This window comes from Sorex araneus, chromosome 2 (assembly GCF_027595985.1).
Source record: "Sorex araneus isolate mSorAra2 chromosome 2, mSorAra2.pri, whole genome shotgun sequence".
NCBI classification, from domain to species: Eukaryota; Metazoa; Chordata; class Mammalia; order Eulipotyphla; family Soricidae; genus Sorex; species Sorex araneus.
The window spans coordinates 10,919,471-10,942,414 of record NC_073303.1 but is presented as its reverse complement, the minus strand read 5'-3'; the positions used below and the strand labels follow the sequence as shown (position 1 = coordinate 10,942,414).

The 22,944-nt window shown below is 46.6% G+C and overlaps 1 protein-coding gene across 9 annotated transcripts in view; it reads left to right on the top strand.

The window, feature by feature from the left end:
• The window catches only part of CARMIL1 (capping protein regulator and myosin 1 linker 1), a 349,297-nt gene extending 333,144 nt beyond the window's left edge, over window positions 1–16,153 (top strand). For 2 of the 9 annotated variants that reach the window (XM_055126002.1, XM_055126004.1), the window contains 4 exons: window positions 1,567–1,779; window positions 4,074–4,214; window positions 7,151–7,282; window positions 15,092–16,153. In XM_055126002.1, coding sequence (XP_054981977.1) covers window positions 1,567–1,779; window positions 4,074–4,214; window positions 7,151–7,282; window positions 15,092–15,228 — 623 coding nt within the window. In that variant the 3' untranslated portion in view covers window positions 15,229–16,153. Of the gene's footprint in view, window positions 1–1,566; window positions 1,780–4,073; window positions 4,215–6,742; window positions 6,770–7,147; window positions 7,286–15,091 lie in introns of those variants that run through there. The other 7 variants (XM_055126001.1, XM_055126003.1, XM_055126005.1 and 4 more) reach the window with 5 other exon arrangements.
• Window positions 16,154–22,944: the final 6,791 nt, after the last annotated feature.

The window sequence follows — 22,944 nt, the reverse complement described above, 5'->3', positions numbered from 1 at the left end:
AAAGCAAAAAAGACAGAAAAAGAAGCAATAATAACAACAGTAAGCCCTTGGTGTAGGGAAGATGTTTTTCACCGACTGTTGAATGGGTCGTTTTTTGGTTTTTTCCTTTTAGCATGAATATTGGTGACTAGCAGATACCCAGTATCCATTGTTCCTCTGACCTCTCAGACAGACTTTTGACCTCTAAGAGTTTTCTCCTTGATGGCAGCTGGGGGTTCCCTGGTCACCTCACATGCCAGAAGCCTCGTTTTGAAGACCCGCTCTTAGCTTTGAGAGCGTCGGGCAGGAAGAGGTGGAAGCGAAATCGTAACTTAGCTCAGCTCGTGCCGGCCTGGGGCCGTCCCCTGTGGTAGCCATAGAGGCAGGGAGGCAGGCGGGGCTTGAGGTGGCTTTTCTGACCAGGCACAGGGAATTTGAGGGCCTCGAGTTGGCTCCTTGTCCAGGACCGAGGCACCGCCAGTGGGTGCGCCCAGCGCGCTCCATAGCCGCAGGAGAGAGGAGGCAGCTTAGCCCCTGGGCTCAGTGATGAGATGCTCAGGGTGAAGCTTGGGGTGCTCAGCTGTGTCCCGAAGAGCACCGTCGCGTTCAAGTTCGTGGCTTTTCTGTGAGAGTTATAATCTTATACGGGCGTATTCTGATCGACGGCCGCCACGCTGGAACAGGGTGGGGGTATCCCTTTCAGAGATCAAGTGTATGGAGAGGGATGGAACTGGATTCTTAGTGGTGACAAGGTGAGATTTGCAAAAGGTAAATTTCAGGGGCCAGAGCAATAGTGGAGAGGACGTTTGCCTTGCACACAGCCGACTTGGGTTCGATCCCCAGCATCCCATATGGTCCCCCAGCACCGCCAGGAGTAACCCTGAGCATGGCTGGGTGTGACCAAAATAACCCAAGTAAACAAACAAACAAATAAATAAATAAATAACACAAAAAGCAAATAAATACATTGGAATTTTTATAAGAATTATACTCACTCTGCAGCTTATTACAGACATTTAGAATGATATACTTTCTTCCAATTTAAAAAAAAAAACAGGTTAATTTCAGTGTGTATGCCTGAAGATTTTATATAGCGAATCACAATGATTTCATTTATGCTTTTGGTTCTGGGGCCACACCTGACTGTGCTCAGGGATTGCTCCTGATAGGCTCAGAGCACCCTATGGGGAGCCAGGGATTAAACCTGGGTCAGCCGCATGCAAGGCAAGTACCTTACCTACTCTACCCCCATGATGCTGGCCCCCAAATTAAACTTATTTAAAAATTTTGTAATAAGACCCTTTCTGGGGGGTGGGGGGGTGGTGTTGAACCACACCGTGGTGGTGCCTAGTGACTACGCCTGGCTCCGTGCTCAGGGGACGGTACGGTGTCGGGGATCAGCCCTGGGCCTCCTGCATGCTGAGCCTGTGCTCAGCCTCCCGGTGCTCTCTGGGATGAACTTCAGGCCCCAACGGAGAAACCAGTGCCACCTGACGGTAGCAGTTGGCGCCAGCTTCTCCTGCTCCCCAGGACGCTTCCCCCCTCCCCTGCGATTCTCACTGTGCTGTTCAAACCCCCTTATTCCAGTCCCCAAACTGCACCCGGGGCTTCCAGAGAGCCGCTTCGGTCTGGGGGCATCAGAGAAGAACGCCAAGGCCGAGCCCAAAGCGGAGTCGGGCTACAGGTCCCGGAGCTCTTCCGGCACCCCGACCAGCCCCAAGCCCCTGCTGCAGCCCCCCAAGCCCAGCCTGGCAGCGCGGCCCAGCATCCCGCAGAAGCCGAGGACCGCCTCGAAGCCAGGTCAGTCTGCTGGGGGGAGGGCGGGTAGAGGCCCGGCAGAGGCTCCCGGGCACCGGAGCTTGCTCAAGGCTGCCACAGTGACAGAGGCTGAGGCCTTCTCGAGTGCGCGGTGGCACCAACTCTAGAAAACCTTGCTTTAGGGGCCAGAGCGAGAGCACGGCAGGTCAGTCCTTTGCCTTGCACGCTACTGACCCAGGTTCAATCTCCAGCATCCCGTGTGGACCCCCAAACACTGCCGGGAGTTCAGAGTCAGTCGAAAACGCTGAGCTTCACCAAGGGTGACACAGAAACAAACAAGCAAACAAACAAACGAATAAAAACCCTTGGCCTTTAGAGGGCATTGGCAAGGCAGAGGGAGAGACAGGACAGTCGGTTGTGTGTGTTTCGAGGTATTGTGTTGAATGATCGCCGTCCAGTGTGGGTGTCGCTTCCTGAAATCTACGCTCCAGGACGTTTAGGTCTTCCTGAAACCCTGGCGTTAGGGTGAGGCCCACAGGTAGGGGTTACTGAGGGTCCAATGTCTGTACCCCGCATCCTGGAATGGGGCGAGGCAAACTGGCTGTTAGTGACGCATGGTCAGCTCTCAGCCACACTGACTGTAAGCGTCGCTTTCTGCTGCTTTGGGGCGCAGATTGTCCTATTGGACAGTTGTGACAGAGGCTATTTGACCTGCTGAGCCGGAAATATTTCCTCTGGCCCTTTCTCCGGAAGAACTGTGCTCAGGTGCGAAGAGGAAGAAGGGGACATAGATATGACAGGGAGTGGTTTGGCCATTCTGCTCTGGCCACGCCTCTCCACCCTGCAAGCCTGTTTCTCATTCATCCAGCTATGGGTGGTGATGATTTTCAGACACATACCAAAGTAGGTTGTCGGGGGCCCGGAGTGATAGCACAGCGGGGAGGGCGTTTGCCTTGCATGTGGCCATCCTGGGTTCATTCCCCGGCATCCTGTGTGCTCCCCTGAGCACCGCCAGGAGTAATTGCCAGTCATAGAGCCAGGAGTAAGCCCTGAGCATCGCCGGGTGTGACCCAAAAAGAAAAAAAGTAGATTGGCTAATATAATGACCCCCATATCTCGTCTCCTTTGTTTCCATAAGACTTTAGATTAGAGGCTCCTAATTATGGGCGACTGCCCCCCTTTTGGGGAGCCTAAAGTGTTCAGTGAAATTTACCTTCTTGAAGGAAAAAAAAACAGGATGCCCCTCAATTTCACTGAGATTACTACTGCCCCACCACCCTGCCCCTCGATCATTCTACATCCCCGAAGATGTGACTGTGTCACCCACTTTGGAAAAATAGTGCTTTAGGTCAATGATAATGGAGATTTAGCACCTAATTATACTTTACATGTCACCCCACGCCTAATCCCTACATCCCTAACCCTGCTCTGTTCTGACTCACGGGGGTCTTGAGTGGTAGAGCATAGACCAAGCATCTGCAAGGGCCCAAGTTCGATCCCCAGCACCGTGTGGCCCCTGAACTCTGCCAGAAGAAGGTGCTCCGTGTGTGTGTGTGTGTGTGTGTGTGCGTGCGCGCGCGCGCGCGCGCGCGCGAGAGCGCGCTCACAACATGCACAGGTACCATGTTGGCAATAGCTTGCTGGTGATGGAGCAGCGAAGGGGCCCAGTTCAGTGAACCCATTCCCAAAAGCTCTGACCACTGTCTGCAGTGAACTCCAGTGCACTATTTTTCAGTGGCCTCCGTCTACACTTGCACCTACTCTCCCACATGCTTTAGTAGGTCGGCTGGCTTTGATCACCGGGAAGGGCAAGGGGCAAGGGATTGTAAATAGTCCACATTGGAACAAAGCCTAGCGGTGCTCGAGGCAGAAGGAGCACTCCCATTCACCAAGAGTCTCACTTCAAACATCAGCTTGTTGAGAGTTGGTGTCTGCAGGGCAGATTCACACCTGTGAATTTAACCGTTGAAGACTGTTCAGGACTTGAATGCCGCTTTTGAGTCTGAATTCTCTTCTCCGTCGTGCATGAATGTTGTTTCACTGAACAGAAGCACGGGATATATTTTTCATCAGAAAAATACTACACTGCTATTTAAAGGTCCCCCGTCCTTTCTCTTGGGGGGATATTGATTTGGGGTCAGCACGTGCCGTGCTCAGGTGCTATTCTTAGCTCTGTGCTCCTGTTGGTGCTCGGGGTTTCATATGTGGTGCCCAGGGATGGCCACTCGCAGGACAAGCCCCCCAGCCCTGTCCTTGGTCTTGAAAGCTGAGTCTTGCATCTGTTTTCGGAAACCAGTTGATGTAGCGCTTTGATTCACGGGTTTGTGTCTCCACAGAGGACATCCCAGACTCTCCATCTGGCCCTGCTTCCCCTAAGGTCGCTCTTCTGCCACCTGTCCTGAAAAAAGTTCCTTCAGACAAGGACAGAGAGAGCCAGAACAGCCCCCAGCCGAGTCCCAGGACAATTTCCCAGGAAGGTAAGAAATGTTTTCTCTGTATCAGTATTGCCCTTCCTTTGGAGGGAAGAAGGCATTCATTCTGCACCTGTTTAAGATACGTTCGCGTCCCCCTGAGATACAGTTTTTGGAATTCGAGTCGTTTCTTAGTTCTGAAACTTCATTCTGCTTTCTCTGTGCTGTTGGAGCAGAGGGACCAATACAAAGAATGAAAAGCATCACCGACACCAGGTGTGTCTTCTTAGTGGCTGGACTCACTAGATGCTTCCGCCCTGCCTCGCAACAAAGTAGGAGCAACTTCAGTGTTACTTTCTGATTCGATTTGCGGATTCTTGGTCCCATGATTTCCGAGTCGAGCTTTCCCCGAGTTGTAAACTTCCATTGTCCAGGAACCATCCACCCTGGCCTAAGGGGACTATGGGGACTAATAGACTAAGGGGACTAATGGCCCTAGCTCATTGTGCTGGCTCAGTCATGAGTTCAAACCTTCCTCATGCTCAAAGAGTGGCGCCCGTGGGCACTCCCAGGGCATCAGAATGCACCCCCTGATTTACTGGGGTAGAAACAGAGGGAAATTACTGCATCGGATCTGGAATTGTTTTCAGCAGAGAAATAGCCTGTTTGAAATGCCGTCCACACCCTTCACAGACACACAACCCTCCCCTTTCCCTTACTTTGGTAAATGCACACTAGACTTTGGGTTTCTGACTTTCATAAACTATCATGTAGAATAACTATTGTCTCTAGACCCCGAACCCACTGACAGCCTCTAAGAAACTTCTAGAAGCGCATCACGTCGTCACCCTCATCTAGATATCAGCCTTCATGGCTTGTGGTTCCTTCACTGTATTTGGGATTTGTTGGATGCTTTTGAATTCTTTGACGTCTGGCTCTTACACCTCATACATTGGTCCCTCTTCTTCATGGTGGTCTTGGGTTGAAGTGAATAGAAAGTATTTCTCCCACTGAATAATAAGTATTTATCCCTTATTAAAGGGCTCTAATAAACCAAATAACGTTGCCTACTTTCTCATCCTCGTTTGATAGATTTACTGGGTGGGTACAAGCTTTGCTCACTTATTGGCTGTAAGTAAAGGAAGGTATTTTTTTACGGGACAGATACAGAATGATCTCTTTCATGTGGCATGTAAAGAACATAGTAAGGTGTCAGAACTGGAGACTTGGTTTACAGAACTGAGCTGGGGGGTGGGGAGGGCGGAGGTGGGGGGGATGGAACAGGTTCTTGGAGCATTGGTGAAGGAAAGTGGGCGCTCTGGTGGTAGGGATGGACCATTGTATGTAAGAACCTATCGTAAACAGTAATGTAAATTATGGTATTGGAATTAAAACAGGGGACCTCAAAGAAGAGGTGAAGTATTGACCAACACTGATAAACTCTGTCAAAAAAGAAACTAAGGCCTTGAAAAGTGACTGGCTTGCGTTGGCATGTCATGGGGGCTAAATAAATACAGGTTCAAATTACAGCACAGCCTTTGGAAATCTTGGTGTGCAAGGAAGAGCCCTTGGCGGTGTCCGCAAATGTGCTGCATGTTCCTGACTGCCCTGCTCGCGACATGCAGCCTCTTTCTGTTCCTCTCCCCATTTCTCTCCTCTCTGCAACTGCTAAATTCATGATCTGTCTCATTAGGGAGCTTTGGAAGTGCCTGAAAATATCCTGCTGGAGAGGAAGGGACTGGGGTGGGGGTGGGGGGTGCGGAAGTCGGAATACCTGTCTTGTCAAAAGCTCCTGCAAAGAAAAGCTTAGAAGATTGCTAGAAGATTGCGGGCACCAGTAACGTCTCTCATTGAGAGACTTATTATTACTGATTGCATAAGCATTAATTGCTTAACATCTTAGGAAAAGTGTTTGCAAGGTGACTGGCTAGTTAAAACAAGGCCCACCAGCCTGATGAGAGAACGAGAGCGTTTCCTGATCTCTCTGGCTCTGGCATCTTCTGTATTGGCCTCCCGTCGATTATCTCTTGGGTTCAAGTTCATAGAATGTGTTTTTGAGTTCTGCCTCAGTGGCCTGGGAATCTAACAGAGAAATTACGTTGGACATGATGACTCATAGTATGTTGCCTCCAAAGGGGATGAAAGGTTCTTCGATGCTGTGTTCTTTCTGCGGGATGTGAGAAATGAAATGAGTTTGCTACTCAGACAGTTCAGAACTTGAGGAGTAGGTGTGATTCCCATAATAGCAGATTCAGGAATGGTCCAGGCCTCCATCTCTCCAGATAAGGGCTCTGCAGCCGTCCGGGCTATTGGTCTCACCCCTGGGCTTAGAATGAACCAACCACAGAGATCACTCTGATGGTATCCCTTGGCCTTCAAGTTCTCCAAAGTGTTTGTTTGGGAATCGAGGTACTGAGTGTTTTGCTTTCATTTATCTATTGGCTTGTCCTCTGAGGTGGCCCAAGAATGACAACCACTTATGAGCCTTCCCTTTTTCTTTAGAAACTATTCCTGATGTGCTCATTGCTATCTTTCTTGTCCATTATCCATGCTGCTTACTTCATTTCTTTGTCCTGTGCCTCCCTTTGGACTAGCGTGCCCAACTAATTTCTGAAAAACAGGTAAATTGCTTTTATTCTTCTGGAATATTTCATGGTGAATGTGATTCTTTTTTCTTTCTTTCTTTCTTTTTTTTTTTTTTTTGTTAACCCATCCTGGAATCAACAGGGGGAAAACTGGGACCTTTCTGTTAGTATTTTTTGGGGGGAACAGAATCAGGGCTCATCTCATTTTGCACGACATTTCCATAATGTTGGCTGTTGAATTCTGCAGATAACGGGGTATCAGATTCTTCAGGACAAACCTGTTAGGTTCCTCAACTCCTAAGTGGGGGGTGAATACACTGATACCTAATCTTCACTATTGATATTTTTGCTCTTAATGTCGACACAGTGATGTATTTGCTAATGTAAAGGGTAAAATGAATCCCTTTTCCTCAGTAGTGCAAAGAGGAGATTATTTCAAAAGACATTCAGATCAAGACAATAGAAGGAAAAGACCTCCAAAACTGTACTCCACCATTGCAGAAGAGGAAGTGAATGCAATTGGGCACAGGAAGTCACAGCCAACCAATGGTTAGAGCCTTCGTTTGTCAACCCCCACTGACCCAAAGCTTCTGAACTGGCACTAACAAGAACAAACTTTAATTGATTGTCTTCTATCCTGAGACTGGGTCCAATATTAGTCAAACCATTTGTGTCCTTCTGAATGCCAGCAGGATGGTCCTTCCATTGGGGGCAAAGAATATTGACATAAAAGCCTAATATTAGAATTTTTTAGTAAGTTATTTTGGAGTGTGGTGACTTGTCCTTTTAAATAGTTTATGATTTTTATAGATTAATTGTTCAATTTTCAGTCATGTCTCCAGTTCACTTTTATCTGTATACATTTCTATTCGATTTGAAGGGGATTGAATCAGAAATTCTTTGGCTCACCCAGTTTATACCTTTCATGAATAATTGACCTGGCACTTTACCTTATACTCTTTCAAGAGGGATCAGTGAAAAGCCTGAGACTAATTGCAAAGTTTGTGTCCTACACATGATCTTACAGTGAACATTTTAGAACCCTTAAATGAAGAAGAAAGAGTGGAAATAAACTTTCCAAGCTCTAAGATGCATTTTTTTCTGTTTTATAAGCAGTTCCTTTTTGTAACTGCTTCCATTTGGCACCGTGGTACATTCTGTGGTGTTCTGTTCGGGCGAGAAACAAGCCCAGGAGACTAACAATGACCTTTCAAATTTACCTTTAATCTTAAAAAAGGAATTTTAGAACACGCATTGCTGATTCAGAGAGGAAATGCCCCATCTGTCACTAATTACCCATCATCCCCCAGATTAGCAGTTTTCTGTTTTATTTTGGCTTGGAGGCTACACCCAGTGATGCTCAGGTTTTTTTCCGGGCTTTGCACTCAGGAATCACCCCTGACAGTGCTCTGGAGAGATCAAACCCTGGTTGGCTGCATGCAAGGCAAACACCTTACGTGCTGTACAGTCTCTCCAGTCATCTAAACAGCTTTTTGTAAGTAGCACTGTCGCACTGTCATAAGATTAGAAAAATCTTTTCAAGGAAATGTTAGTGTCCTTGAAGAATAGAATCAAATATTATGAGTTCCTTAAAGGAATTCTTCCCTTAGGATGAGGTTTTATCCTTCCTGAGCACTTTATCAAGGATTAATACAGGTTGGGCAGGTGGGCAGAACAGTAGTACAGCAGGGAGGGCATTTGCCTTGCACACGGCCAACCTAGGTTTGATCCCTGGCATTTCATATGGTCCCAGAGCACCACCAGGAGTAATTCCTGAGTGCAGAGTAAGGAGGAACCTCTGAGCATCAACAGGTGTGACCCAAAAAGCCAAAAAAAAAAAAAAAAAGAAAGAAAGCCTGCAGTCTTAAGCCAAATCTGCAGGTCTTGGAACGTTCGAGAGAATATGCCTAGAGAAAACCCAGAGATTTGGTTCTTCACTTCTGAAGGGTTTTTTGTAGCCTTGTTTGCAGACACACATTTATAGTCACTCTTCTCTCTGCGAGAGATTTTTTTTCGGGGTCAAAAGAGTGACTAATGGGTTAAGGTACTCTTCTTGCATGCAGGTGACCCTGGTTCCATCCGGGCATCTTCATATGGTTCTCCGACCCCCACCAGGAGTGACCCCTGAGCATTGCCAGGTGTGACACAAAGAAATATAACCAAAAAGGCTCTCTATGAAGTTGCTGAGAAAAGAGACTGGAGAGATAGTACAGTGGGTAGAGCGCTTGCCTTCCATACGGTCAACCCAGGTTCGATTCCTGGTACCCCATATAGTCTCCCAAGCCCGCCAGCAGTGATTCCTGAGTGCAGAACCAGGAGTAACCCCTGAGCACCACTGGGTGTGGCCCCCAAACAAACAAAGTCACCAAGAAGAGCTGTTATTATATTTATTATATATATATACATATATATATATATATATGAGCACCAGAGGCATTTATTTACTGGAGTGGTAGAGTTATTTCTATAAACAGTAAAGTATAAGCTTTGTCTCTGTTAGTGCTTTCCCGTAAGCACAACCAAAGGTACATAGATATTTACAGATTTGGCAAGTTTACATCTAACTGATTGTTTCCACGGACTCATATCATGTAAAAGCACAATATTACCAGTGAGTTTCCATTTTCAGAAGGTCATTAAAAACACTTTCTACATCCACCACAAATTGTTCCCTGCGTGACACTGACCTTTCATGAAAGCTCCAAATCAGAGTTAAGATGATGAAGATGGAGATACACCAACTCATAGAAGACACGGAGAAAAAAAAAATTCTATGTCTGTCTCAGATTTTCATTCTGACCTCTTTGGTGTAAAATTCTGTGTGGGACGGATGGCATCAAATTTTGATGGAATTCAATCGGACCATCTTGTCTGGTTTTGCTCCTTAATTTATCCAAGTATTAACAGGAACCAAACCAGTCATTTCTACAGGAGAGTCAATTAAAGAAATTTCGTTGGTACTATTTTCATTTTGTTTTGTTAGTGCCGATTCTAACGCTGCACTCTTGAGAACTGCGTAGCGTTCTGCTTTCTGAATAGACCCTGGTTAACATAAAAGCATTTAATGGAGCAATTCTATTAAATCACGTGTGTACTTTCCTCTCTTTAATTCTTTTAGGAGCAGCTTTGTTTATGCAAAAATAGAATTCTTATTTTCTTAAGTCATGTCTCTGTGAACCAGACCATTGTTCCCAAAGCATGCTGCATAATTTTATCCATGATTGTTAATGTTTTAATTGTGTGGCTTTTAATATTGATTTGACAGGTAACTTGTTTACTTTCACTGGAGACATATGGAAGTGCATCTTCTGAATTTCATATCATTTCCTCTCTACATTTAATTGTAAGCTGTGATGTTTTTATTGAAAATATGTCCTATTTTCTTGGAGAAAATAGGTGGAAAATACATTACAAAACATTGTAATGTACCGGCTATCTTATTATAAGATTTCTTTTATGTATCACTTGCTTCTCTCATAATCTAACTATAGCCAACAAATAGTTGGCCATGGCTTATAGCTTATAAGCCAGTGCTCTGTTCTTCCTTTTTCTCCAGATCTGGGTTCTACTTCCCCATATAAGTTCCCCCAAAGAAATTTAACAGTTGGTTGACACTATGGGCTCTTGCCATAAAAAGATTTTTAAAAATCAGGGCCAACTACTGAATATAACTTTGAAGTCATCATTATGTTGTCCTCCAAGGAAATACGAATGTCAGTGGAGCTTAAAATGGAGAAAAAACTTAGGTTTTCATATGAATACCTAATTGAGTTTAGATGCATAAAATCAGCATATATTTGCATATACATGCAAAGTCAGATCCTCTTCAAGAATGACAGGTTTCATGTTTGAGCCTCTCTGAACCAATTATTGCCAATGTGGATGGAATATGATTATAGGCATAGTGTTTGTGTTGAATAAATTCCCTGTTCACTTAGTTGAGTGTCTTTTATAATTTAAGGGCACATGGAGTGGTAATAAATTTGTATAAAAACACATCCATAGAGACACCTTAGCCCTTTGACTCTGCAAATACTTGCATTGAAGAAGTGTAGTACAATAACTTTTTTGTTTTAACCTTGTAAAAAGTCAAGCATTAAATTAGACTGCCTAAGGAGAAGGTTCATTTGAATTAATTAAAAGACTGAAAATGATATATCATTATAAAATAAATTCTGGGGTTTGGGATTTCAAGGAAGCAGTCTTATTTAGCCCATTGATTAATAGGAGACTGACCAAACATAGTTCATTATAATTATGTTTCCTGATTAAATGCAGTTAAATATACATGCTGTCCAAGACCTGGAAAACAAATCAAGGAATATTCCCTTTACAAAGTTGTTTGCACTAGTGACGTGGACTAATTGTCTAGGGGTCTGGGAGATGGAGTATTTGACTTCCAAACTCAGACTCAGTAGTTGTGTTGACTTGAGTTCTTTGGTCTAGTTATACCGCAGTTTTCTGGTCCATGACCTTTTTTTTTTTCTTTTTGGGTCACACCCGGCGATGCACAGGGGTTACTCCTGGCTCATGCACTCAGAAATTAACTCCTGGCGGTGCTCAGGGGACCATATGGGATGCTGGGAATCAAACCCAGGTTGGCCACGTGCAATGCAAACGCCCTCCCCACTGTGCTATTGCTCCAGTCCTGGTCCATGACCTTCAGTACTAAGGAAATGTCATCCTCTTACTAGCCTCAGTGCCACCACCGCGGCCACAGTTGTTTGAGTCAAGGAAGGTGTTTATAGGATGAATTTTCAAATGGTCCCCCTAACGTAGCGAGTGTGAGAAAGAGCATGTTATTATTATACTTCTTGGTGTTTGGTGGAAAAAGGAAATTTTTTGCTTTTATGAGTGGTACTGATTCTGTATTATCAAACTAGAAACCAGGCTGTTAAATTGTTCTTGTTTGCTGGATTTCCTACCCCCAGGCCTCCAGCTACCACTCCTGGAAAAACTAGGCTTAGAGACTCAAGACAGCTTGAATAGAGATGGACGAACAGTCTACTTTTCGCAGAAAGACTCCTCCTCTAGAGTTCTCTGAAGTTTAATTAGTAATGCTACAGTGAGCCGAATCTGCGGTTTATCTCAGTTTTTGTCCATGACAGACATTTTTGGTTCATGACTTTCTCCATTATTCTAGAGTGGTCTTCTGGCTCACATCATGTAATATGAATTTCTTTTCCAGTTTGTTTTGAGGGTTGGGGTGATGGGTGCTGGGGAGTGATCCCAGACCCTCATATGGCTACCAGGCTCCCCTTGAATTAGATTTGGGATTACCAGGCAAGCTAAACTCTTGGGGAGGATGAAACATTTTATTTGATTAGTTTTGGTTGGTTGGTTGATTTGGTTTTTGTTTGTTTTTTTTCCTTTTCTTGTCTTTTGGGTTTCTTTTTTTATTTTATTTTGTTTTGTTTTTGTTGGGGGGATACATCAGTACACCCATCAGTACTCAGGGCTTACTCCTGGCTCTGTGCTCAGGAATCCCTCCTGATAGTACTAGGGGACCCTATGGGGTGCTGGGAATTTAACCTGGGTTAAATTCCACAGCAAGGCAAATGTCCTATGCACTGTACTAGTACTCCAGCACCTGATGAAATGTTTTTCAGACTAATTAGAGCAAATGTTGGCTCTTAAGATGAATGATGTAATACCATGTTATTTCTGCCCTTGAACTTAGAGGGTTGGAAATTTATTTTTTAGTCATTTGATATAGAGGAACAATTTCTTATTTATTTTTGAGTTTCTTGGGGTTCATGCCCAACAGTGCTCAGGGCTTATTCCTTGCTGCCTCAGAAGACCATTTGGGGTGCCAGAGAATGAACCCAGGTCAGCTGCATGCAAGGCAAGAGTCCTTCCCACTGTACTGTCTCCGGCCCTGTGGAACAATTCATTTTAGTTTAAAAACAAAATAAATAAGGTTTTGTAGCACATATTGCTAATAATGATCTAAAGCTAGATTATTGTAAAGTATCTGACCTTAAAAGTGAAGATATCAGCTTCTCTATTTCCTCCTGATTTGTAGTATATACATTGAAATTGAAAACTCTAAGATACTACCAAATAGGTTTTATAATAAAGGGAAAACTGTAGAAAACTACCTTTTTGCCCCAAACCTGATTTAATTAAAAGCCTTAATTAATAGCCTTCACAGGACCAACTAAAAAAAAATACATTTGATTTTATACCCACCCAATGCAAGGTAAAAAGTAAAAATCAACTGTAATATTTATTTGTTATTTTCTCTCTAACCATCTGAGAATTTGTTTAGAATTGTTGGGTAAAAAGAAGTCCATTTAAAAAAAAAAGAAAGAGAAAAGAAACAAAATCACTTTTGTACTTTTGAGGTAAGATCTGGAAGGCTTATTTTTTCAGAATTCTGGGTAATATAAATTTCATAAAATTAAAAATTAAAAATGTTATTGTCTGGAGATCAGAATCTTGCCCAGACAACGGTACTGGCAGGAGAAGGCTTTACTATGTTAGCATTTTCACGATTAGATTTCATGTACTTTTCTTCCCAAAACCCTCTTTAGTGAGTTAGACATTTAAATAGCCAGTTCCTGGCAAGGGTGAGTTTTTTTAACATAAGGCAAAAATCAAAACTCTTAGATGCAGTAGAGGAATCCTGTCATTTTCCCAGGCCATGTTTTCTTGCTAAGATTATTTGAACTTCTAGAAGTAGCCATACCCCTCTTCCAAGCCACACACAGATTGTGGGTCTGTTAGTTTTATGGATACGTAAGCGATGTCTGTGCAGTAGACACAGTGAGTAATATTTCATGAATCTAAATATCCCAGCTGGAGTTTTGCGTCTAAACTTCCCCAAGGAGTTATAATGATGAAGCTGTGATATAATTTGCAAAAAAATAAGCTTGAGGGGGCAGAGAGATAGTAGGGGCAAGGCTTGCACCTGCTTTGCAGTCACTGACCCTGCTTTGGATCCCTTGTACCACATCCCCCCGCCCCCACCCTAACACTACCAGGGGTCACTTCAGAGCTAGGAATAACCCTTGGGCCAGAAATGGCCCTGAGCACAGTCAAGTGTGGCCTAACCACTCCCCTCTCCCACCACAACGCCCCCCTCAGAAAAAACAAAAGTCATGAGCTTGAGTGAGACAAGGGATCTAGTTTAGACACATTGACACCCAGGGTGTACCACCAGTGGCTCACAGTTGGCTGCAGCTGAATTAACATTGCAACACTGGTGTCAGTGTGTTAAACCCTAATTCCTTGCAGGGTAGTTAGTTGTGAGGGAGGCAACCAAGAATCAGTTCCAGTCTATCCTGCCCTCCTTGCTGAGGGAAGTTTCAGCCGAGCCTTCACGTGCCTTATCAGGAAAGGCCACGGTGATGGCGGTTCTTGTACCTGCAGGCTGGTTCCACGAGGACTGACTGTTCTAGTGTATTAGTTGATTCTCCTAAGACCTTAAACTGTTCATTTCCCGCCGTCAGACACGGCGAGGTCTACCTGAGATTTCTGGGGCCTTTTCTCATATCCTGTGTCCAAAGAAGAGAGTCTAGAGGTCTGTGAGAGGCCTTGAGGAACCGCCAGCAAATTAAGAGCCTATCCTTGGAAGACAGCCTCGCCACAGGGTTCGGATCTGGCCTTCCCAAGACGTATCACTTTAGCCTGTGGCTTATTACCGGCCAAAGTAAGCGGAGGCACGGAAGAGTCAGAGAAACTTTTGACAGCCCCTTGATGAGTTGGAGTTTTAAGCAGATTTAGGGGCTTTAGTGGTTATCTCCGTGGCAGGGTAGCATCTAATTACAGAGCATCTGGTCTTCCTCATGTGAGTTTACCTCCTCCCTCCCTGAAGCCCCAAGCTCTCTCCCGTCCCGGAGTTCAGGATATAAATACCCTCGTTTTGCTCCATGGACTTGAGTATTTACAGCCACGTAGAGTCTCCTTACAGATATAATTCAATTTGTTCTTTTCTCCCATGAATCTGCCTGATGTTAATCTGACAGCGTAAGAGCCCAGAGGGAAATTTCCTTTCTGCCCGGACCCCTCCCCTCCCTGTCACCTGAGACCACCTGAGGTGACACTCAGCCTGCCTCTTCCCCTCCCTCCTTTCACTTTTCATTCTTCTTCAGGACTCTTTCCTCAGAGTCTCTTTTGACCCCATCTATGAGAGCTTCTCCCTCCCATAGACTGGGGTCTTCTCGCCTCTTTGTTTTAATTGGTTGTTGTCGGTTGCTTTTTTTTTAACTGCCCTCCCGTCTCTCAATGTCGTTGTTGTCTCTGCGAGTCGTCCTTGAACCCGTCCACTCTCCAGGGTCCCCCCCTTCCTCGGTCAGGCCACTGGTTATCATTGCCGTCTCGGACTCTAACGGCTTCCTTCCTTTTCTGTTCCAGCTTCAAGGAGAAGCTGGGGCCAGCAGGCCCAGGAGAATCAAGAACAAAAGCCGTGGTCCTCCAGTAGGGATGGCCAGCAAAGCAGCAAATCCAGTGACTCCGGGGAAGAAGCAGAAAAAGATTTTATTTTTGTGTAAAGGTTGCCCGTGGGAAAGTCATCTTGCGCAGGCTGCTTTGTTAGCCGTCAGAGAGGAACCAGGCCTCACCTCACCGCTTCCTGCTTCCCGCTGCTCTACTCTTGGTGCTGATTTGCGATTTTCTTCTCCTTTATTTCCTTTTTTTGAAAAAAACAAAGAAACAGATCCATTTTCTTTCTCATCAAAGTGCATTTGTTTGGGCTCCTCCCAACCCTTGGCCTTTCATTTCTAAGCTTTCCTTTCCTTAGGCCTTCAATGAAAGCCAGCAGTCCTCCCTGGGCCCTACTTGAATTTCTCTGAGGCAGCTACCGTGCACCCTGCAAGATGAGTTTGGGGAGGTCAATGAAGTAACTGGACACACGGCCGCCACACCACCCGGCTGACGGTGGGGTACTAACTGCGTGTACCTGTGTCAAATCTGCACTTGACTCGCTAGAGCAATTTATTCTTGATGTATGCAATTGCACATTGTAATTATATTAACAGAGCACACTAATGATTTGTATAAATTATATATATTAGATCTTGGGGAATGGTTTTGATGTTCTCCCATGGGGAATTTCTTCCTTCCTGATGTGGAATTGTACATTTTAACTTGGTCGGTGACCTTGACAGGACCATCAGTCAGCACAGTCACGAAGACAGAGAAGCAGACTGATTCGACCGTGTGCCCAGATTAATGTACATAGTTGATTTGGAATGAGATTTTATGAATATTTGTGTTTGGGGAAGGCCTTTAATTTGTCTGCATATTAGCTTTTAATGTGTGATTTTAAGAAAAGAATACTTTGACACCTGTAAAAAAAAAAAAGAATCAAAATACTACTCTTTTTAAGACATTTCACAAATATTCACTTACATTACAGGCTGAAGGTATTTTATTCACATGTATATTTATACCAATAAAATGATTTTACAAGTGGAAGTTTTGCCTCATCCAGTTCCTTTTTCTTAAAGTTACATTTGCTTTGTGTTGATGAACTTTGGTTTTGTTTCCAAACTCCAGAAAAATATCACAATTCCCAAATATTCAAGCCTGGCACATTCAAATACATGCCATTTGCTAGTTTCGTTACCTGCCTTAGGGAAATAGATGAAATGGATCAAAAAGCTATCCTATTATCAATTCGATCCATTTTCCATTATCCCAAATCAAGAGAAGCAAGTGTGAATTTATCTTGCCTCCTCCAAAAAACAAAACACCTCCACACTCAGATAACTAATAGGACGAGTGTAGACAAATTTGTAGGGTGTAGCATTCTATGAAAGTGAATAGATACAAGATAGTTTCTTCCAAAGTGTGATGGGAACAGACACATCTAGGGGCTGGCATTGCGGGAGAAATGCAGGGGAATAAAGGAGGTTTCGGTGGGCTAACAGGCCGAGGGAGGCAGACACCTAACCCAGCTGTCTGTAATAAGCATCACTTATCACATCAGAAACAGAAAAGGGGCTGGAGTGATAGCACAGTGGGTAGAGCGTTTGCCTTGCACGCGGCCAACCCGGGTTCAATTCCCAGCATCCCATATGGTCCCCTGAGCACCATCAGGAGTAATTCCTGAGTGCAGAGCCAGGAGTAACCCCTGTGCATCTACAGGTGGGACCCAAAAAGCAGGGGAGGGAGGGAACAGAGAAAGTGGAATTTGCAGGGCCAGGAGCCTTCGTAAGCATGGGGGCTGTGCCCATGTGACCCATCACTGCAGGAGTCTTGTTCAATTGCAGGAAGTGTGGGAGGTGCCGAAAGTCCTCAGGCCAAGACAGCCCTGCCCACATTCACGCAGAATGGTCCACGGTAAACTCCATACCTGAAGCCTCTCTAGCTCAGAGCACGCAAATCCCTCTGAAATCGAGTTCAACTTCTTGACAGTAGGGAGAAGACCAGATGGTCAGTAACCCTAGTGTTTTATTAGCGGTTGAAATTTGACTCTGAGCAGTAAAACCCATGGCGTGTGTGCAGCAACGGTAAGATCCAGGGTGTAGGGGCTGGGGCAGTAGCACAGGAGGTAGGCTGTTTGCCTTGCACGCAGCCAACCCGGGTTCAATTCCCAGCCTGCCATATGGTCCCCCGAGCACCGCCAGGAGTAATTCCTGAGTGCATGAGCCAGTAGTAATCCCTGTGCAACACCGGGTGTGACCCAAAAAGAAAATAAAAAAAGGTCCAGGGTCTAGACAATCCTGAGATCAAGAGGCAGTGCGGTGGATAAACAGGAAACCTGGTTTTCCCTCTTGGGGATGACCCAGGGGCACCTGCTAGCTGCCCCTTCGAGAGAATTTGCTATGGGAGCATGGAGAGTCGGCAACATAGCGACGTCTGTGACACAGACCCGCTGCTGTGGCCGTGCTGTAGTCAGGCCATTCCCACTCCACGGCCTGCTGCTGGACCACTGGGCCTGGTTCTTTCCTCCCCAACATCAAGCTTCTCTCCTGGGCAGCCTTGGCCCTGCAGCCTGCCAGAGCTTACACCAAGCTCGGGACTCGGGGATCACTCCTGCTGGGCTTGGGGGATCATACGGGGTGCTGGGAATTGAACCGAGGTTGGGCCGTGTGCAAGGCAAGCGCCCTACCCGCTGTATTATCACTCGGCCCACCCCTCCCCCCTTCACTTTTACCCTTCAGAGGCTTTCCCCCCAATCAATGTGTTTTCAAATCCCACCTGGAGTTGGTTTCTGAGAGAATCTGCCCCGCTCTAGCTAGCCGTCACCAGATTCCAGAGCACAGGATGCATACCTGCTGAGCTAGTCAAGTCTCTATTCTCAGGGTAAATGAGCTTTTGTGCACGTTTTCTGAATGGATTAGATAACATTTATGTCTTAGGTTGGCCGAAGACAAAAGTCACTGTCACTGTCACCCCATTGCTCATCGATTTGCTCAAGCAGGCACCAGTAACGTCTCCATTGTGAGACTCATCGTTACTGCTTTTGGCATATCGAATACACCATGGGTAGCTTGCCAGGCTCTGCCGTGCGGGCGAGATACTCTCAGTAACTTGCCCGGCTCTCCGAGAGGGACAGAGGAATCGAACCCAGGTTGGCTGCGTGCAAGGCAAACGCCCTACCCGCTGGGCTATCGCTCCAGCCCAAAGACAAAAGTACCACAGACTAACTGGCTTAGACAATAGACTTCCCCCACTCCCGGAAGCTGGGAAATCCAACATCAAAGTCGTGGCAGCAGAGTTAGCTGAGAGTCCATAAATCCCTCCTGTTTTTGTATCTTCACCTAAGGAGAAAGAATAGGCTGGAGTGCCTGGGTGTGAACCTGGCCCCACATACAGTCCCCCAAGCACCACAGGTGTGAGTCCTGAGCACGAAGCCCGGTGGAGTGATGGCCTTGAGTATCTGTCATCAGGGCACTAACTCCACCCTCATGAGCTGGTCACCTCTCGGATGTGCCAACCCTAAAGAACACCCACTGAACGTTAGGGCTTCGGTGTATGCATCAGGCTGACACACAGCCTCACGGTGTCCAACTTGCTTCTCTAAGAGACTTCCAAGCAATGAGCGGATTCATCCGAATGTCGTCTAAGACCTTTACAAACCAGATCACAACCCCACACACCCCAATTCCAGGCACCCCGGGGGGTGCTGTGGAATCCTAGAGCCAGGCCTGTGTGCAGGAGAGACCCAAGAAAGGAAGGTCCTGGAACAAGAGCAGAGATTAGGAACTGCATGTCCCAGAGAGCCGCTCACAAGTAGCCAGGCCCAAGGGTGGGGTCCAGAGCCCACAAAATCCAGACCCTGAGATGAGCAGATCGACTTCAAAGTGGGGGGTCTCGGGTCCTGTCTCTCCCCAAGAGTGCCAAGCACAAGTCCTTGAGGCCATCAGGACTTTCCACCCCATCTCAGTGTCACCTGGAAGGCAGAAGAGTCCCTTCCCTCGTGGTAAATATTCCCCTGTGGAAACACTGCCAGGTGTGACAATGATCTGGTTTATCCTGGAGCCTGAACAAATGGACTTGACTTTTATCTTATCGGCTGAAATCTCTTTCTGCATCAAAACTCCCGGCAGCTGGTAGTGAAGGCAACACCAATTAGGGCTAATGTGTTAGCCACTGGCAAACATCAAGAGTTGTTTCACATCAGGACGCATGACAGTTCACAGTGGCCAGGAACGGCACATCCCTCTCCCAGAGAAGCTAAAATTGTGTTAGGAAAACACTAAGTGCTTACCCACACTCGGATTCTTTGTCTTTTTGCTTTTGGGGTCACACCCAGCGATGAACAGGGGTTACTCCTGGCTCTGCACTCAGGAATTACTCCTGGCGGTGCTCAGGGGACCATATGGGATGCTGGGAACTGAACCCAGGTCGGGCGCATGCAAGGCAAACACCCTACCTGCTGTGCTATTGCTCCAGCCCCACACTCATATTCTTTGACCTGAGCTGGACTGACACTAGAGAAATGCCTCACCTGTTTGAGAAGCTCATGGATTTTTTCCTGCACAAAGTCAAAGAACCTGAACCTGGGGGCGGAGCTGGCAGCCCCTGGCATCACTTGATCCAGCTGAGGAGCTCTTATCACTGTCACTGCCATCCCATTGCTCATCGATTTGCTTGAGTGGGCACCAGTAACGTCTCCATTGTGAGACTTGTTACTGTTTTTGGCATATCGAATACGCCATGGGTAGCTTGCCAGGCTTTGCCATGCGGGCACGGGATATTCTCGGTAGCTTGCCGGGCTCTCCGAGAAGGATGAAGGAATCTAACCCGGGTCGGCTGCATGCAAGGCAAATGCCCTACCCGCCATGCTTATGGCTCCAGCCCCCAGGAGCTCTCAGGGCAGGGAAAGTGTCCTGGGGTGAGCTGATGGGGGAGGTGGTCAGGTGTGTGGACTCTGCAGGGGTTAGTTTGCATAAAAGAAGTGCAGTCCCCCGCGAGTTGTCTGCTAATTCTCCAGCACTGGCTCACCCTGGGAGGGGGCACGCTCTCCATAAAGCAAGGAACCAAGATACCAATGGCAGGAAAACATTTGAAGTGTGATCAATAATAGAAACCCCAAGCCCGCAGGGGGCTCATTCTACGGAGAGGCCCGCCCCTGCGTCCTCCGCAGAGCAGATTGATTGAGTGTCCATCAGCCAAGGCCTGGGCCAGCGTGGACACCCGCCCTATGCATCTCCGTGTCAAGATGGAAACAGGCTTTGGGGGCATGGGGACCTTTTCTGTGCTCTCCAAGCCCCTCGTCCTTCTCCAGGGCCGCGGGTGGGAAAGGGGCTCATCTTACCCAGAGTTTGGGGTCCAAATGTTATGTCCCAGGAAGGAAGTTTCGCTCACACACTGACCAAACCAGACTCGAGGATGCAAACGCAAAACACTCTTTTTTTTTTGGTTTTTGGGTCACACCTGGCGATGCACAGGGGTTACTCCTGGCTCTGCACTCAGGAATTATTCCTGGCAGTGCTCAGGAGACCATATGGGATGCTGGGATTTGAACCCGGGTCGGCCAAGTGCAAGGCAAACGCCCTACCCACTATGCTATCACTCCAGCCCCGCAAAACACTCTTTATTGCTAGCTCGAGCTAGGGTCCGAGTCTCATCCAACACAGTGGAGTCTCGACAAGGACCCCAACCAAGTTCCAAGGAACATTATATGGCATATCGTTACGTAAGCAATGCTTGGCAGTTTTCCCAAGAACTGCAACGAAGCAGTCACAAGTCTGTGAGCTAATTGGCCATGCCCCCTGCTGTGCCCAGAGATATCCTACTTATCGCAGGACTGGCTAGAGGCGTCCAGGGGATTTCAGCTTCGGCCAAGGACAGTCTCAGGGAATTCTTGGGGGGAAACTGAGGCCTACTGCTTCTTTTGCTGCAGTGCGGCCTGTCACGGCGCATATGAGGCTCTTTCTCAGCCTCACACAAGTGCCAGAGAAGTCTTAGGAGACAGGCAGAGGACTGGAAACCAGCACCCCGAAGGCCCTGTGTCTCCTCCGGAAAGACTCTAGGGTTGGCTGAGATAATGCGATAGGAAGAAAAATGGATTCTCAATGGCAAAAGCGCATCCTTTCTTGGGAAGGAAGGTCACTGCTTAAACAGCGGGTACTAAGCAGTTTTGGGAAACGTTTTTTTTTTTTTCATGCTTTTTTTTTTTTCTACAATAGAAGCATTCTGTGTCACTAATGAGTTTGGTTGAGACAGGTTTTTTTTATTTATAAGAACCTTTTAAAAACAACTTCCAGGGGCTGGAGCAATAGTACAGCGGGTAGGGCGTTTGCCTTGCTGACCCGGGTTTGATTCCCAGCATCCCATATGGTCCTCTGAGCACCACCAGGGGTGATTCCTGAGTGCAGAGCCAGGAGTAACCCCTCTGCATTGCCAGGTGTGACCAAAAAAGCAAAAAAAAATTCTGGGAGTAAGCACGCGGTTATTTGACTCTTCCTGGAAAAGGCAAGAGGGAGAACCTTCTACATCACAGCATCCAACTGTATGTCACTGAATGCTGGCCCGAAGTTGACTCTCCAGTTACTCCTGGAAGGCCAACAAAGCAAGACCCCCAAGGTGAAGGATGGGGGTGTCAGGACGAGCCAGGCCACTGGGCCCCTGCATGTCTAGAGCAGGCATGCACGGGCCGTTACGGAGGCAGCCACCCCACAGGCAAAGCTGCGAGCTCCCCTGTGTGCACAGGTGACCTGTAGATGCTGTGCGTTCGGAGTTCAGCCTGGAGGGCCACTAGCGGTCGGTTTCTTCTGAAGGAACCGTGGAGCAAGAAAGAAGCCGTGTGACTGCAATGATCCAATATCCGGAAGAAATCTCCCTGGACTTAGTTGTTAAAGTACAGAAATCCAAAACCACGACCTCATTTCTCTCCACAATAGGTCTGACTCTAGTGGGGTGCTCTAACAATAATGGTGAGGTTTGTGTTGAAATATTGAATGTAATCAAAGTAAATAGAAAGTAAAGTGAAATTTATCAGTTACAAGGCGGGGGGGTGCGGGGGTGGGCGGGATGAGAGGTGTACTGTGGTTTTTTTTTTTTTTCAGTGGTGGGACATGGGCACTGGTGAAGGGATGGTTGTTTCAGCATTGTATAACTAAGACTTAAGCCTGAAAGCATTGTAATTTTCCACATGGTGATTCAATAAAATAAAATTCTTATTTAAAAAAAAAGAAAGAAGCCATGTGCTGTGATTAGCACTTCCCTTCACCTCGTCAGTGAGACCCAGTTTGGATTTAAAAACCGAAACCTGCACGACACTTGGCGAACGGAGGGCACCTCCCACCCTGCCCTATTCACATCCAGCGTTCCCACAGCCCCGTGGAGTTCATGGGTTCCCCAGACACAGCTCGTCACATGGACACCAGCTTTGTAGCAAACAGCCTTGGGATTTGAGTCATTTTCCCTCTCCCACTTGCTGGCTTCTGAGAACATCTGCAGGACAAGTTGGGCTTCTTGATGCCAGTCAGGATGACCCAACCGGCAAACTTGTTCAATGTTAGCTGAGCACCTTGAGTGCATCCGGACGTGGTTTGGGTGTGGCTGGTCCCCAGCCTTTGAGGATGAAGCTAACACTCTAAAAGAGAAGACAGAAAAGAAACGAGTAGCAAAGCATCACTGCATATTGTTCATATGTTCTATTGTTCTCTGCTTGGAGGATGGAGGAGATGACTCTTTGGATATAAGAGTTTTTATCTCCGCATGTACTGAAAGTAGAGAAAGGACCGAACATGAGGGCCTCTCAGTATCTGTATCCCAAACTATAATACCCATCAGTAGAGAGAGTAAGAGGG